Source organism: Rhipicephalus sanguineus, chromosome 6 (assembly GCF_013339695.2).
Source record: "Rhipicephalus sanguineus isolate Rsan-2018 chromosome 6, BIME_Rsan_1.4, whole genome shotgun sequence".
Classification (NCBI taxonomy): Eukaryota; Metazoa; Arthropoda; class Arachnida; order Ixodida; family Ixodidae; genus Rhipicephalus; species Rhipicephalus sanguineus.
The window spans coordinates 144,460,897-144,478,394 of record NC_051181.1 but is presented as its reverse complement, the minus strand read 5'-3'; the positions used below and the strand labels follow the sequence as shown (position 1 = coordinate 144,478,394).

At 49.2% G+C, this 17,498-nt stretch overlaps 2 protein-coding genes across 2 annotated transcripts in view; both read right to left on the bottom strand.

Annotated features, from left to right (window-relative positions):
- Positions 1–4,152: 4,152 nt before the first annotated feature.
- Positions 4,153–9,895, bottom strand: LOC125758886 (uncharacterized). The gene is made up of 3 exons (XM_049416619.1): positions 9,892–9,895; positions 9,560–9,799; positions 4,153–4,902 (listed from the first exon to the last, which is right to left on the bottom strand). The coding sequence occupies exons 1-3, from the start codon at positions 9,893–9,895 to the stop codon at positions 4,823–4,825; spliced, it is 324 nt and encodes a 107-aa protein (XP_049272576.1). The 3' UTR covers positions 4,153–4,822.
- A 3,440-nt stretch (positions 9,896–13,335) lies between these two features.
- Positions 13,336–17,498, bottom strand: part of LOC119396626 (uncharacterized) — a 272,920-nt gene continuing 268,757 nt past the window's right edge. Inside the window, 4 exon segments of the mRNA XM_037663911.2 lie at positions 13,336–13,351; positions 13,702–13,777; positions 14,931–14,972; positions 16,400–16,583. Coding sequence (XP_037519839.2) covers positions 13,336–13,351; positions 13,702–13,777; positions 14,931–14,972; positions 16,400–16,583 — 318 coding nt within the window.

Sequence of the window (17,498 nt, the reverse complement as noted above, 5' to 3'; positions counted from 1 at the left end):
TTCACGTTTTTATTTACAAAAATACTGAAGGCATGTGAAGGGCCCATGCAGGAGGGGTATCGTGTGCGTACAAAATGTAACAAACATTGAGAAAAACTTAAGTGTACAAGCATGCATAAACAGAACACGGCACGTAAAGGTAAGCCAGAGATTAATGAGTAACTTACACGGTACAGCAGACGAACGTTGGACAGAGTATAATAAGGCATTGTACAGAATCCAAGAAATTATGATATTAGCTGAGCAATTAAGTCAATGCTATGTAGAGTTGTCAAAAGGTAAACTACTGGTGCGAGGGAAGAACTGGTGCGTGGAAGAACGAATATTTGAAAGAATTCGTTTTGGTTTTAAAAGCACCAAAGCTCGCTCTCTCTCCTCGTCGACAGCGTTCCGAATTGATTACAGCGATGTGCTGCCAAGAGTTAAACACAGACGCAACTGCTCCTTGCACATTCGCTGATCGTATATTTTTGTATTCGCTATTCTTGGGCAACGTTTTTGTTTTTTCCTGCCGACCACGATGTCATACTAAACAAAATGGCGATCGCAGAGGGAGCAGCTATGCGTCAAACAGTCAGATTCCGTATCGGAGCTCGATCCCAAGCTTGTCTATACAAGGTGTTTCAGCTAAAAAGCACCAAGTAATAAAAAATTAAGCATAGGCGCTACGCGTCTGCAATTAGCGCAATATTGTTAATATTTTTTTTTCAATCCGTCAAGCTCGGCAATTAACAAAGATTGCTTAATGAACCTTTTAAATAATGACTCTATAGAACAGTTTTCAGCCCCGCCACGGTGGTCGAGTGGTTATGGCGCTCGACTGCTGATCCGAAGGTTGCGGGATCGAATCCCGGCCGCGGCGGCTGCATTTTCGATGGAGGCGAAAATGTTTGAGGCCCGTGTACTTAAATTTAGGTGCACGTTAAAGAACCCCAGGTGGTCGAAATTTCCGGAGCCCTCCACTACGGCGTCTCTCATAATCATATGCTGGTTTTGGGACGTTAAACCCCACATAAAAAAAAAGAGAACAGTTTTCAATACAAAAGTTATAGCGCTTGTTCAGAAATATCAAAATTTTTAATCTATGCTAAGATACCTCTCCTGCTTAATTTTTTTCTGGCCTTTCCTTAAAGCGCGCGAATTTAAAAAAAAAATAGCACGTGACTGCCGCCAAACGCGCAGCGCTTTCAGTGCCCTCAAATGTAAGTTGAACGAATTATCAAAGGCTGCTTCGTGCACGAAGATCGGTGTAACAGGTTATCGGTGACTGCGATGGACGTTAAGCGACAAAATGAGCATACCGCATCAACAACAACAAATAAAAATTCTTCAACAAAAAGAGCGGCAGCCACAGAGCAAATGCTATATGATACCGTAGGTAGCATTTGATGTAGGGTAGGCATTTTTTTTTTTCTTTCTTCGCACCAATGAAGAAACACATTGGAAAAGGCGAGGGGGACAGCGTGGCGCAGGAACGAGATAAAAGATGCACTCACACGTGACGGGCGTTCTTTCGTAGATCTTTTTTCTTTTTTGGATGGTACGCCTCTATCATCATTTAGCGTCCATCGCAGTAACCGGCAGCCTGCTCAATTGACCTTCGTGCGCGGAGCAGCCTTTGATAATTCGTTCAACTTACATTTGAGGGCACTAAAAGCGCCGCGCGTTAGGTGGCAGTCACGTGCTATTTTTTTTTTAAATTCGCGCGCTTTAAAGAAAGGCCTGAAAAAAATTAAGCAGGGGAGTCATCTTAACATAGATTAAAAAATTCTATGTTTCTGAACAAGCGCTACAACTTTTGTAGTGAAAACTTTTCTCTAGAGTTACTATTTAAAAAGTTCATTAAGCACTCTTTGTTAATTACCGAGCTTGGCGGATTGGAAAAAAAAATATTCTGACGTCCTCTATATGGCTCAGAACAATACTGAACTAATTGGAGATGCGTAGCACCATGTTTAATTTTTTAATTCTTGGTGCTTTTTAGCTCAAAACACCCGGTATATCAAATGTATGTATGCAACCATTGTTACCATTCATGCACGCAACAGGTTGAACAAACGAAAGCTCGATTTTCACTTGCGGTCTGAAAGAAAGAACCTATCTGAGTATCATCAACGTGCGTGTGGAAAAGCAAGCTCTTAAAGGGGCCCCGCAACACTTTTCCAAGTAATCTTCAAACGGCATCATTAAATGAGTTTATTACCTCACTAATCGACTGCCGCAAAAATTTTTAGAATCCGTCAACGACGAGCGGTGTTACGGGAACTTGTAGCACGCTGTGAGCGCTTTCTCTCTTCATTCGTCACGACGAGAGCGCTGGAAGCTAAGCAGGGAGGGATGACACGGGGAATGAAAGTTACGTCACGCACGCGTCATGACCTTGAGCACCTTTTTTTTTTCTTCGAACGCACGGCTTACTTTCAATGGGATCGTGAGCGAGCGCTAGGGCGCGTCGCGCCATCCCGCGGCGGCCGCGGTAGCTATGCAGCTCATGATGCTCAAATCAGCCAATGTCCGAGGACTTCGGGTTTATGGCACGGCCATTTGGGTTTATGGCATCATTTGTCGAGAGAAGAATCAGCGATGTCTGGCTGATCGACTTTGAGAATTAATGGTAAATGCCAGGCCGCGTGCTGTGCTATAATGTTTCGGCTCACATGCTCTCAGGAGCCTCGACTACCGATCGGCAGCGTTTTTCGACCATGCCCAGAAAGTGTTGCCAGGGCCCCTTTAAGATGTATATTAATACTAGTAGTGAAAGTGTATATACATATTCAAACGTTCATATATGAATCGTTCGATCGTCGTTAACACAGGGAGTTTCGTTCGTGTGCTCTTATGCGCAGATTGCAACGGCGAGCCCCACCATTATCTCGCCGCCGTGGATCCGGAGACGGTCGAGTGCAACTGCTCCAACTACTGAATTCTGACCGATCCCTGAACTTGAGTTCCGTACTCTTGTGACGAGTTCTATGGGCAAAAAAAAAAAAAAAAAGGATTGCCCGCGAAGACAGGCGGCCGGACGTTTGAGACGCACTCGTCATGCCAGCGTTGGAGGCGCAGAAAGGGTGCATGATGGCCCTGCGCGCTCCCTCGAGCTGAATGCAAAATTCACGTAGAAGGCACGGGCTTGCATAAAATCTTCTACTGCGAAATGAAATAAAGTACTTCAGTTTCAACGGGTTGACAACCCGTTGCTAAACGTTTTAAATTGTTTTCCAAAAGGGGCTTCGACACCCGTTTGGTGCCGCCGGCCGAGTCTTCCATCCTCCACCCCACCATTTTTTTTTATTGAGGACATGATGGCTAAAGTGTTAATGCCTCTACAGGTGCACAAACTCGGCAGAGTACAGTGTTATCAGTTTTATACCGGTGTCACGCAAAGCACTTTCGATTCGCAATCAAACGCGATTCGAATGAAATTTGTCGACCGCGATTGACTAATAATAATAATTGTTGCGGTTTTATGACCCAGAACCACGATATGATAATGAGAGACGCCGTAGTGGAGGGCTCCGGAAATTTCGACCATCTGATATTCTTTAACGTGCACCTAAATGTAAACGGGCCTCTAGCGTTTTGCTTCCGTGGAAATGCGGCCGACGCAGCCGGGATTGGATCCCGGGCCACCGCGATTGACTCCTTTGTACAGTTTGCGCCAGTGGGCCAATGGCAACTGACAAATTCGATTCCGATTGGGCCAGATCGCGATCGAAAGTGCACCGTGTGACAACCGTATTACGAAAGGCTTGCTGGATGCTCATGGCTGGTAGCGAGGTTCCACGTAGATGCAAACTATACACATCGACATTATAGTGCCAAAAGTACAGCTTTATTAAGTCAGCCTGGAAAAAAAAAAGAAAAGCTTTCGCTGTCACACATCGCTTGACTTTACTTCGGCATGGTTACTTGCGTGTGGTGCCTAAAAGAAACAATCTCGGGATGACGACCGTGTCTATTGGTTGATTTCCCGATGATATTTTATTTGGACTATAATCTTCCAATGTCCTAGAACTAAATAATGCGGCGCAGCTTTCAGCTCTATATATATATTTACGGTATGCGGTACGTAAACTGATTGCGAAGCAGTTTCACCATCTGAATCCATCCGAATTCATCATTCTCACAGACTGCTTTGTTCATGGTCAGTCGTTTTTATTGATACCTTGTTTTTTCTTTTGGAGAAATTGCGAGAGAGCTGGCGACGTCGTGATATCGATAGCTCCCCACTATGCGTTATTAAATGAAGCCAAATGAGACAGCTGCGCGTTATCCTGAAGCTGGCCTTCTGTAGCACACACATACAATCCACACTTTCCAGCAACCAGGTGGTCGTCTATTTCTGCGGAAGCACTTTTTATGGATTGACACTGCAACCAATTTCCTAGTAAGCATTGCACCACTAACCTTAACGTGTATATCGGTAGTTCTGAGTTTGATTGTTGAATAAGTTGAGCCTGACGCTGCCGAACGATGGCTGTTTTGCAAGTTACACAGCGGTGACACACTGCCGTTCATAACCTTGGTCTCGGAATGCTAAGTTCGAACAATGAAACTTTGCTACAAAACATGGAATTCACTTATAGCATGTTGCGAAGAACAACGGTATCTCAGCGACGTTAAGTAGTGCGTAACAACGACGCGACCTACACGACTTGACGTGCATTGTGAGCTCCTGCCAGTATATAACCACGCGGTTAATGTAATTCACAGCGTTTCTTCTTTTCTTTTTTTTCTTTGTTCCTTTTGTCCGGTAAGGCAATTGTTTTCGAACGAAAAAACGTTTTCAGTGAGTAGACGCCGTGGTTAGCCGGTGTTGCGGCTACTCCGTTCCTGTGCAGCAACCTTTCCAGATGGCGGCCGGTGCCTCGGCGTCTTTGTACACAAGACCGTCGTAGGTGGCTGAGAAAAGAGAAATACACAGATTAAAGAGTTGCGTTCAAGTCTATTCTGCGAGAGGATATATAAGAGAATGACGAATGCTGCTATGCAGGCACTGACAGTTCATCACGGCATAAAACTTCTAAGTAGAAGTTCTTAGTACTAGAACGAAGCTTTAAAAAGAAGGGGGGAGGGGGGGGGGGTATGCGAGTGTCAGCAAGGGTTGCAACGGTAGGCGAACAAAGCCACTTGTTCTCCGCCAGTAGCAGATTTACTTAGATTGTCACAGCGAGATAATCGACGCCGCTATGCAGTTTAGCTGGACGAGGGAATCTCGCTTCGCTTTCGAAGCTAACTTGAGAGGGCATCTCTCAAGTTAGCTTCACCACAGTGCACTACTAAAATGCGGTGGAGCAGCTTACTTTAAAAAAAAAGTATGTCCGCCTGCTCGTACCTTATTATTGCGATAGCAATTATATGGACAGTCTCGGCTGCATTTTGCCGTCGCCGTCGCCGCCGTCATGCACCGTATATGTATAAGTATGTATATATATATAAAAGCCCCAAAGAAAAATAATTCAGAAAAAACGCCAGGCCTGCGCTGAAACCGCAGCACAGTCACAGCGAAAGCTGGAAGAGCGGCGTTTCTAATACAAGTACACTAGAAAGGTACCCACTACGTCATAAATCACAATTTTTGTGAGGTTGGGAAGCACCTACTTAGCCATTGTTCGTCATTCTGCGGAGAAGCGAGGCACCAGCTACACGTCTGTAAGGCATTATGTGCACTTTGTTGACGCGACGACTGATGACGATGAAGAATTATGGCTCAGCCCTTTGTAATGGGTTGGAATCTATAAACGGCCCACCAGTTATGTAATTTGCATTGGGTGACGCCCGGTCGCTATTTCCCTCTCCCGTCATGCTGTATAACAAACGTTGACGTGGGAGAGAGACGGGGGGGGGGGGGTGAAGAACTTTACTGAGACCCCAAGGAAATGGATCATGCGCTTTATGGGCTTCCTTGGCAACCAATACAAGCGCACTTGCGGGGAACCCACTACGCTATAAATCATTGTAATTTTACTGAGACCCCGAGAAAATGGATCATGCGCTTATGGGCTTCCTTGGCAACCAATACAAGTGCACTTGCGAGGAACCCACTACGCTCTAAATCATTGTAATTTTACTGAGACCCCGAGGAAATGGATCATGCGCTTATGGGCTTCCTTGGCAACCAATACAAGTGCACTTGCGAGGAACCCACTACGCTATAAATCATTGTAATTTTTGAGAAGTGGGGAAGCAGGCACTGTGCCATTATTCGTCATTCTACGGAGAGCCGTTGTACCTGCTAAACGCATGTAAGGCATTATGCGCACTTTGTTGATGCTGTGCCTGATGACGACGAAGAATTATGGCAGAGCCCTGTAATGGGTTGGAAGCAAGGAGGTTTAAACCTCCTTGGTTGGAAGCATTCAACAACCTACTGGCGCTGAGCCGTGCTCCCAATTAGGGTTGCAGAAGTTGCGCCTTTTCCTTTCCTCAACCTCTCCTCCTCCTCCTCAACAACCTACTGGTTGCGCAAGTCGCATTATGTGACGCCTAGTTACAGAATTTGCGTTGTGCGACGCTTGGTGCTTATTTTACTCTTCTACCACGCTATATTGCATATGCTAATGTGGTTCCTTACCGACATGAAGACTGTATAGGACCTTTTTGCAAAGCAGTTTCAGGCACCGGCATGGCTCAGAGGTTGAATACTGGGCTCCCACGCAGAGGGCCCAGGTTCGAACCTCGTTCCATCCTGGAATTTTTTTCTTATTTCGTTTTTTTTCTTATTTCGAGCGATACTGGTTACGGACACCGGCGGCGGCGGCGGCGGCGGCGGCGGACAACTACGGCGCCAAAATCGGCCGGTGAAATGATCTCATAACAGCTTTCGCTGTAAAATGCTTCCGAAGCGCGGAATCGAACCAGGGACATCTTGCTCCGCAGCGAGTGGCGCCATCCACTACGCCACGAAACGCAGATCCTCCACGTAGCTAACGGCGAGCGTTATATACACACCCTTTACCACTGGACGGACTTAGAGACGGCAGGCGATAATAAGCGTTTCTTCATTACCAGCGAGATGGCGCTAGGAGCCCGACGGGCACATTTAAAAGTCGTCGGCTGTCTGCTCCGCTGTCTGCTCGCGCGGTTTTCTCGTGGTGAGGGGAAGAGAGGTAGTCGTCGTGAGAGGTAGTCGTCGATGTCGCGAGGCCGTTCGCCTGGCTGCGGGCGCGGCGCGTTGACGGCGAATCCGCGTAGCCCCATCTGACGGTACTGGCAGCGGCGGTACGTGTGGCCGGCCTCCCCGCAGTGGTAGCAGAGCGGGCGGTTGTCAGGGGCGCGCCAGACATCGGTCTTCCTCGGGGTGTAGCGCTGGCCGACAGGTGGGCGGTAGGGCGTCGGTGGCGGCGGCGGCGTCTGGCGACGGTACTGCGGCGGTGTGTCGCCTTGGCGTGGGCGTAGAGGAGGAGCATGACGGCGTGCTGCAGCAGCATAGCTCATAGCTTGCGCCTGCGGCTCTACTAGCTGAGGCGCACCGAGTGAATGCTGGATCTCCTGGCGTACGACGTCGGCGATGGAATCTACTTGAGGTTGCGACGAAGGTAGAAGTTTTCGCAGCTCCTCTTGCACGATTGCACGAATCGTCTCACGCAGGTCGGTGGATCCTAGCGCTTGAACGTCGGCGTAGCTTGTGGTCGAGAAGCTGCGGTTGTATTGCCTTGTTCGCATCTCAAGCGTTTTCTCGATTGTTGTTGCTTCGGAGACAAATTCTTGGACGGTATTCGGCGGATTCCTCATAAGGCCAGCGAAGAGCTGTTCCTTTACTCCTCGCATGAGGAAACGAACCTTCTTTTCTTCAGGCATGTTGGGGTCAGCATGGCGGAACAGCCGGGTCATTTCTTCCGCGAAGATGGTCACGTTTTCGTTCGGGAGCTGAACCCGTGTCTCCAGCAAGGTTGCGGCCCTTTCCTTTCGGACGACGCTCGTGAACGTCTCCAAAAAAGCACTGCGAAAGAGATCCCAGGTTCGAAGCGTGGACTCCCGGTTCTCGAGCCATGTCCTTGCTGCTTCTTCCAGGTAGAAGTACACATGGCGCAGCTTGTCGTCGGCGTTCCAGTTGTTAAATGTTGCGACCCTTTCGAAAGTCTCGAGCCAGGTTTCCGGGTCTTCGAATGACGACCCGCGGAAGGTTGGCGGCTCCTTGGGCTGCCGGAGTAGGATCGGCGAAGGCTGCACGGGGTCGGTCATCGTCGCTGCGGTCGGTGTTGGGACTTGGGGCTGCCTGGTTTGTTCGGGAAGGAGCCCGTGCTCTGGCGGTAGTCCCTTCTGCCTGCGACTTGTTCGACGATCCGGGTTTTCTTTGCCGTTGTCCTCCTCGCGGCTCGGGCTTGGGTCAGCGCTTCGCGGGGGCGTCCGGATCATGGAAGCAGCAGCACCTCCACCAGATGTCACGTGGTCGTGACGTCGACGAAGACAGCAGTCGGCGTTGTCCAGATGAAACTGTTTATTTGGCCGAACTTGTGGCCGGGAAACGGAAAGTTAATTTACAGCAATACACACGGTATGCACTGATAGCGGCGTACAGACCGTCGACCGTCGATCAACTGACCAGCGCTGAAGCGCGTCGGCATTTAAACGTGTGCCGTCGAATATTCCAGCGTTATCGCTGGCTGTCGTGCAAATTCTAGAATAAGCTCGAGTGTGCGCGTCTTGCGCGCAATCTTAACAAAACGATCTGCAATGATCGCGAAGGTTCTCGAACAATGAGGCGCGGTTCGCGCTGAGCGTTGCTGACAGTCTTTGTGCCCGAAAACCGAACATAGCAAAAGTAATAAAGAAACGCACGTGGCAGGTGTTTCAAGCTTTCACCGTGATGTCCGCGCTCATGCTACGGCGCGTACGAATGTCACTCGAGCTCAGGGACGACGCTAAACGAACAAACAAAAGATGAGCGCGAACTATCAAGTGTCACAGCTCGACACTTGAAGCACGCTAGTTTCCTTCGATGCTTCGGCCGCCTTTGCAACAGGAGCGCTGTTCAAACTGAGAGTATCCATTGGCGAGCATCACTTCGTATAGCATTAATTTCTTGCTACCGCATTCATTGCTACGGCCTTGCGGCGAAACTGTGACTTTTATTGTGTCCTGATAAATATAATAATAATTATTGTAGTTTCACGTCCCAAAACCACGATATGATTATGGAGGACGCCGTAGCGGAGAGCTCAGGAAATTTCGACCACCTGCGGCTCTTTAACGTGCACCTAAACCTAAATGTCCGCGGGCCTCTAGTATTTCGACTCTATGGAAATGCGGCCGAGGAGGCCGCATTTCCATGGAGTCGAAATATAGGGATTCGATCCCGCGACCTTCAGTGTGTACTGGTAAAAGTAATACCTTCATGTGAAATCAGAATAGACGTGTTCGTGAGACAGGAAACAGTTTGATGCCGTGGCGAAGTCAGTGACATAACGTAGTTGTTGCCAAACACCTTCGTTATCAATCAATCAATCAATCAATCAATCAATCAATCAATCAATCAATCAATCAATCAATCAATCAATCAATCAATCAATCAATCAATCAATCAATCAATCAATCAATCAATCAATCATCAAAACACCTTTCCAATCGCCGATGATGAGGTCCTTGGAGAGGATGTCGGAGCGCGTCAGCGCGGGCACGATCAGGCTGGGAACGAAGTTGGCGCGGCTCAACGAAGCGTTGGCCGCGCGGCTGGGCACCAGCGCCCAGTGAGTGCCATCCGAGCTGGCCAGGAAGGACTCGCCCGACGAGTCGCTCGCCAGCATGCGGCTAGACTCTGGGTCGAAGCCCAACAGGTGGTTCACGAACGGCTCCAGGACTGCCGTTCAACAGAACGCATTCAGTCGCTATATATGCTTACACAGGGCTTACATAGAGTATAAGGCTTACGTAGGCTTACATAATCCTTACACATGCTTAGTGTGAGGCTTACGCAAGCTTAAATGACACAGGCTTACATAGGGTATAAGGCTTACGTAGGGCTTACATAGAGTACAAGGCTTATGTCAGGGTCGTAGCCAGAAATTTTTTTCGGGGGGGGGGGGGGGAAGGTTCAACCATACTTTATGTATGTTCGTGCGTGCGTTTGTATGTGTGCGTGTATATATACACATGCAAAATTGAAAAATTTCGAGGGGGGTTTGAACCCCCCCAACCTCCCCCCCCCCCCTTGGCTACGCCCCTGGCTTATGTAGGCTTTCAAGAGCCTTGCACAGGCTTACACAGGACATAAGGAAACATACGCGAGAAGGACCTATATGTTGTAGTAAATACTGAGAGAAAGCAAAGCCTGATCGGGAATGAGAACTGATATTTATTCTCCAACCAAAGTTACGAAGTCGTGGCATATACAGAGGACCACTCAAAATATCAACCGTTCACTCGGAACTCTCCCCCCGGTGTATGCGCAGGGGCTACGCTCCTCGATAATGCGTGGGGTCGTTAACCGCCGCGAGAGTGCCTTAAAGAGGCCGCTGCCAAGCCGCCGCAGTCCCCCCTGAGGAAGGAACCGAGCTGGTTCCGAAACGTCGGGTTTTTACGTGTCTTCGTAACTTTGGTTGGAGAATAAATATCAGTTCTCAGTTTACTTACCCAACCAGACAGACTTCTGTCTAATGTTTACCTTCAATTCAATCAGCCAGGACTTCGGCCGCGATACCATGCAGCTAGTCAAGCGCTACATACGCATCAAGGAGGGAATATCAGTCTTCAAAACTCATCTGGACTTCAATCGCACCTGCAAAGATAGGAAAGTCGTCCCTCAAAGCCTACGCCTGAAACGCCCTGTCTCGACCCCCGAAGGTATGGAAATCGTCATGAGAGCAGAACAACGGCTGGTCAACGCCCGCCTGCACGAAATCAACGCCTCTCTACGGAAAAAGGAATTAGACCTGTTCTTCGCCAAGCGTAAACTTCAGCACCGCATCCCTGGATTGATGCCTCCGATCGACGCATTCGCGGACTCCGTGGCGGCGTCGTCTGCAGACAGGCATCGGACCGCGCAGGATAGGAAACTTTCTCACCTGTTGGACCGGGGTTCGCCCCAAGGCAACCCAAATCCCAGGTTTGTCACCAATTTGTCATCCCGCCCACTCACTAATCGGGAAACTTCTGTTCTGGCAAAGGGACACGGGTATAACGTGTCAACGACGCCCCGTTTATCGAAAGTCGTCGCGGCTGTAGAGGAAGCCGTCCAGAGTGTGAGGCCAAGCGCCAGAGAAGAAATTAGACTAAAATCAATTGGAATCCTTTCGAAATTGCCGTCACAAGGGAAAAAGAACTTGACCGCAGAAGAGAGCAAAGCCCTTCGGGAACTCCGACAAGATCAGAGCATTGTCATCCTCCCCGCTGACAAGGGCAACTCAACGGTGGTGTTGGACAGCCGGGACTATGACCGGAAGATTTCGGCCCTTTTAGAGGGTGACGCATATACGCAGCTAAAAAAGGATCCGACGAAGCAAACTCAGACTCAGCTAAATAAGCTACTCTCCGAAATTTTCAAGCACCACCCACAATTAAAAGCACTCTACCTAAGTCTAATCTGCCGCAACGGCTCCGCACCGGGTTTCTACGGACTACCCAAAATTCACAAGCCTGGCGCCCCCCTCCGACCGATCGTCGACTTCACTTCCTCTCCATGCCGAGCCCTTTCAAGCTTCCTGCACCGAATCATCGCCCCTCTCACCCGGAATACCCCAACTCATGTCCGCGACTCCAGCCATTTCGTGCAGCTAGCATCAGAGGTGAGCATCGACGAAGACGAGAGCCTGGTCTCGTTCGACGTCGTATCTTTGTTCACCAATGTGCCGGTACCCTTATCTGTATCCTGTGCCCGTGCTGCTCTTGAGGGTGACGATGGCTTGAGTCAAAGGACCCCACTCACTGTTGACGAACTCTGCCGCCTACTGGAATTCTGCCTGTCCAGCACGTATTTTTCCTACAAAGGAACAATCTTCAGGCAAAACAGTGGAACCGCAATGGGAGCCTCCATCTCCGTCACAATGGCAAACCTGACCATGGAACATATAGAAAGGGAAGCACTTGGCTCCTTCTCGCCGCGACCCAAGCTCTTTCTTCGCTACGTGGACGATTGCTTTTGTGTCGTGAAGACATCTGAAATTGAAAACTTCAGACTGCACCTAAATTCCGTTCACCCAGCCATACAGTTCACGGTCGAGTGTGAACGCGACCGCATCCTCCCCTTTCTCGACGTCCAGGTGGCAAGAAGGGGCAGTGACTTGGAGTTCTCCGTTTACAGGAAGCCGACGCACACCGGCCGGTACCTTCAATACGATTCGTCCCATCCCTCCACCCACAAGGCCTCCGTTGTGTCCACATTACTTCAGAGAGCCAAAAAGATATGTTCCACTGACACGGAACGCCGGAAAGAAGAGGCCCGCGTAATTGCGGACCTCAGAAAAAACGGTTATCCCAGAAGTTTCATTCGATCCGTCGCCCGCCGCGCAGAGAAAAAGAGGTTACGCGACTCCCAGCCAAAGTTGACGAACAGCTCTCCAAAACGCGTGTCGGTCCCATACGTCCAGGGAGCCAGCGAGGCGTTGGCTCGGATTTTTAGGAAAGAAGGCGTGCACATCGCGCACGTGCCTTCATGCACGCTGGGCCGCTTTCTTCCCCGCCCGAAAGACCGACCAACAAAAGACAGGGCGCCCGGCGTCGTTTACAAAATACCGTGTGCCGACTGCCCCTCGTCATACATCGGCGAGACCAAAAACTTCCCCGAACGGATTAGGCAACACGTCAACGACGTCCGTAAACTCAACAAAGAACGCAGCGCCGTCGCCGAGCACGCAGAGACGTTTGACCACAGAATAGACTTCAACGGAACCGCCATCCTCGAAAGTGAAACCAAGTGGAGGAGGAGGTTACTACTGGAGTCGTGGCATATACAGAGGACCACTCAAAATATCAACCGTTCACTCGGAACTCTCCCCCCGGTGTATGCGCATGGGCTACGCTCCTCGATAATGCGTGGGGTCGTTAACCGCCGCGAGAGTGCCTTAAAGAGGCCGCTGCCAAGCCGCCGCAGTCCCCCCTGAGGAAGGAACCGAGCTGGTTCCGAAACGTCGGGTTTTTACGTGTCTTCGTAACTTTGGTTGGAGAATAAATATCAGTTCTCAGTTTACTTACCCAACCAGACAGACTTCTGTCTAATGTTTACCTTCAATTCTGATCGGGAATATAATGATATCCGTTGTACTAAGATGTGGGTGTGATAGGAAAAGAAGTACTTAGCCATGTAGTGAACAATGTAACACATACGATATGCCGAGATTGATGTCCCGAGCTTCTGACTTGAACACGGGAAAGTTAATGAATGGACTATGGTAACATTTCTCATACAGAGGAACGTCTTTTCAGACGTATACAATTCAGAAAACAAATTACTTACAATTAATTACTCTACCAATTAGGACGCAACCTAAGTTACGTTTTACTGTTTGTTTTGGTCCTAATGCATTTTAAAAGACCATAAATTAATTTGAACAAACTAGGTCAAACTAAGTTATTCATAAAAAGCATAGTGATAAGTGAAAAACAAAGACGTACTTATCCAAGTTCTCCCTCCATCGTTGGATGAGAAGCATGCCAAGTGACTGAAAAAATGACAAAAAAAATCGCGCTCCAAGTGATTTACACTGCGTACATTTATCTGCCACTATTATAGCGGCGTCCACGTTCGTAACCTTGAGGTAAACATACTCAGTCTTTCCGTGGAAGTCGCAGAAGTAGACGATGTTGTTGGTCGTGTCCACGGCAAAGTGACGTGTCTTCTTGGCTGTGTGACAGAGAAGAGGCTATGGGTACAATTCTGTGCGCGGCGACTACAGTCCTATCATATGCACTTATTATTTCATTCACTTGCCCTGCCAATTAGAAAAATGAAATTGCTGTTCTGAGTATTATAATGTATAGATATAAAATAGCGCACAGCTAACAAAACATAGAAGGGAGGGAGGGGGGTGGAGTACGCGCTGTGCTGTGATTAAAGGAGTCCTGACACAAATTTTCGCCCCCACGTTTTTTTGCTGCAATGTGTTGCTGGGGGCCTGTTAGTCATAACACGGCGCATCGTTTGCTGCAGCGCGCAACAGATAATTAATTACAAGCTCCTCATTACCGACACAGCCTCAGTTTCGGTTTGACAGAGCTACAAAAACGACAAGCCGCCGGGTGCAACTATCACCACCTAGCGAGTGAAACGCTCAGTCACGTGAGCACACAGAACAGTGACGCATTTCCTTGCGGTCTGTCGTCGCCGGGCTCATCGTTGTCTGATGGCGACGATTTTCTTGCGGCGTGGATGGAAGGAATTTTCAACGTGGCGAATCACTTCAGGTTTGACCCGCTGGCGAGGAGCGATTCGTCGGGAAGCGCGTCAAAATAGAAATGGCGGCTACGACGTCATCATAACTTGTACCGGCTGCAACGGTTAGGGACTATACACGCGCTCTCCGCACACCCGCTCCGCACGTGGCGGGACACCTGCCGCCCGCAAACGGAGGAGGAAAAACCGGAACGACGCCAATCGTCGCACACGGGGTACCGGTTTTTCCTCCTCCGTTTGCGGGCGGCAGGTGTCCCGCCACGTGCGGAGCGGGTGTGCGGATAGCGCGTGTATAGTCCCTTACGTAGGGGAAGTAGGGGGGTCACCTCGGGTCACCTCCGAGGGTGTCAATGCACCAGGTGCGGCCTATAATGCTGGATCGCGCTCGCGAACTTCAAAATTCATATAAAATACCTTCCAAGCTTTATTCGCTGTCGATATTTTGCAGATGGTACACGCACGTACACGGGAATCGATCTAGCAGGCTATCTCGGCCGCGAAACATCAGTTATGTAGCAACGCCAGCGGTACAGAACACGGACAAATAAAACAGCCCCTACAGTTAGAGACACGTGCATAAGATGAGGCACACATATATACACACTTTTCACGTGAGAGTACCAGGTGTTGTCCTCTTCACATGCAGCTGAAAAAAAGAAAAAAAGAAAACAGTCTTTAGTGGCAACGAGTTCAGTGTCCAGCAAGATAGACATTCAAGAGTATTCGTAACTCGGTAAAAGTGTAGTCACGATCGTAGAAGTATAGCATTAACTTCGCATAACACTAACGTAGACCGCGTGTTGCTATTATGCACTCACTAGCGGCTCACGGCACTTTTTGGTGCGTTATACTCAGAATTAACGGCGCAAGCTGAGAAAAAAGTGTGTACCCGTGTGACCACCGCGGTGTTACTCACCGGTCCCGCCGCATTTATTGTGTGTGTGGTTTCTGCGTAAACGTTTCATGGGCATTTAAGAGTGGCGTGCATCGCAGCAGGCATTTCGCTCACAACGTGTGCCTTCTCTCACATTGTCTCGGAAAGTGGGATCTTGAGTGCAGTGAGTGAGTGAGTGAGTGAGGTGAGTGAGGTGAGTGAGTGAGGTGAGTGAGGTGAGTGAGGTGAGTGAGTGAGGTGAGTGAGGTGAGTGAGGTGAGTGAGGTGAGTGAGTGAGTGAGGTGAGTGAGTGAGGTGAGTGAGTGAGGTGAGTGAGTGAGGTGAGTGAGGTGAGTGAGGTGAGTGAGTGAGGTGAGTGAGGTGAGTGAGTGAGTGAGGTGAGGTGAGGTGAGTGAGTGAGTGAGTGAGTGAGTGAGTGAGTGAGTGAGTGAGTGAGTGAGTGAGTGAGTGAGTGAGTGAGTGAGTGAGTGAGTGAGTGATACGGTTTCACGGTCGGATCTACGCTAGTAACACAAAGTTTCTTCCTACATGTGCCTATGCATGTACTGGCATGAGACTGCAGTGGCATTTGTAACTAACTTTTCGAAGTGGCCATCACGCAATGTGGAGACCCATTTTATAAGCAAGAACCAGGTGTATTGGAGTGCTTGCACTTCTTGTGAGGTTGTTTGCGCCTCATGGCGCCCGCGCGTCCTGTGGTTTCGGCTTCACTGCGTGGCATTAATGGCGGCGCAGTCAGCGTAGTCGCCGCCGTGCGGGTAATGAGGCTGTGTTACCGCGGCGACGCCGCCTGGCGGCGAGGTCGCACTCGCCCATTAGGAAGATGACAAACTTTTTGGGGCTTGGCGCTGCTTGTAGACGGTCGTCTCTCGTGGGGAGGTCCGTGGGGACGATTCCGTGACTCGTTGCCGCGGACCCCCGTGGTTAGTCGAACGTCGGCAACGCCGCATTCGCGGTACTTTATGTGCGTTATGTTGTTTTGAGTGTGTGTTGTATTGTGTGTCACTTGTGGTGTTGCTTTAGTAATTTGTATGATTCGGCTGGCGGGCTCGCTCTTTTGTAAAATGCGCTAATAAATGTCCATGTATTCGTTGCACTATGGTGCATACTGCGTCCGTCGTTCCTCGAGCGTAAGGGAACGCACAGCTGGGACAACGCATCTACGGGACACAGTATACCTCCGTTCTCTTGTTTCAGCTCCTCGATGTAGCATCCGTACAGCTCGAGTTGCATGCCCACCAGGAGCTCGTCTTCCATCTGCGGGTCGGACGCTTCCTCAATGACGAAGCGGATTTGGCGTGCCTGGATCGTCTTCTCGAGACGGTCGATGGCGACGCCGTTCTTGTGGTCCAGGGTTCGAACCTGTGCGCCAACAATAACGCTTCGATACCAAGAGCTACTTCGGCGATACTCCAGATTATCTGACTTCGGTTACAGAAAAACACAGCTCATTGCTACGTAACATTGAATGCATATCCATACTACGTGAACGTTCTAAACATAATTACATGACGAAAGCGCTTGTAAACGCCGGATTTATTTATTTTCCGAAACCACGCCGTTTCCAACAACAAGAGTTGCTGTACTCCGATTCGTAAGCAAGCAAATGTGTACAACAATTAACGCGTATTCGACGCACGTTACGAGCGCCTTTCACGCGCTAAGTAAGAACCCAGTGTCCTTATACAGTGAAACTTCACTTGAACGAACTTGAAGAAACCTCAGAAAAAAGTTTGTTAAAGTGAAAGTTCGCTGTATTGAAATAGCTACGTTACAGCTTGTTATTACAACCTGAAGGAAACATCAGGTGCTCAAATAAAGCTCCAACTCATTTACTTGTCACAATGCTCGTTTCCATGTGAATTTAAGCTGTGCAGAATGCAGTAATCTTTCGCTGCACTTTTCTCTTAAAAGTGCAGTGGTCACGAATGGAATTACTGTGTCCAAGCTCTCATGAACCTTCTCCGACACAACATTCTGCTGTGTAGAAGAGGGCTTCAGTTTCTCCAAGCGCAGCAGCGCACCCCCGCAAAACACCCAGCGTTTCACCCAGAGATGCGCTTGCCTATGACATTCATGAAGACCAGCACACGGTTGTAGAATTAACGCTGCAACTGTCGCTTCGGCTGCGACTATACAGGTGGCTTCGAAAATATGTAGGCAGCCAATAGAACTCAAGGCCAATTGGGGCCCACTTTTCGTCACGTGGAAATGAAGCGTATTGTAACGTAATATCATGGTCTCCGCGATTAGCTCTGGTGGAGCGCCGTTGTCGGA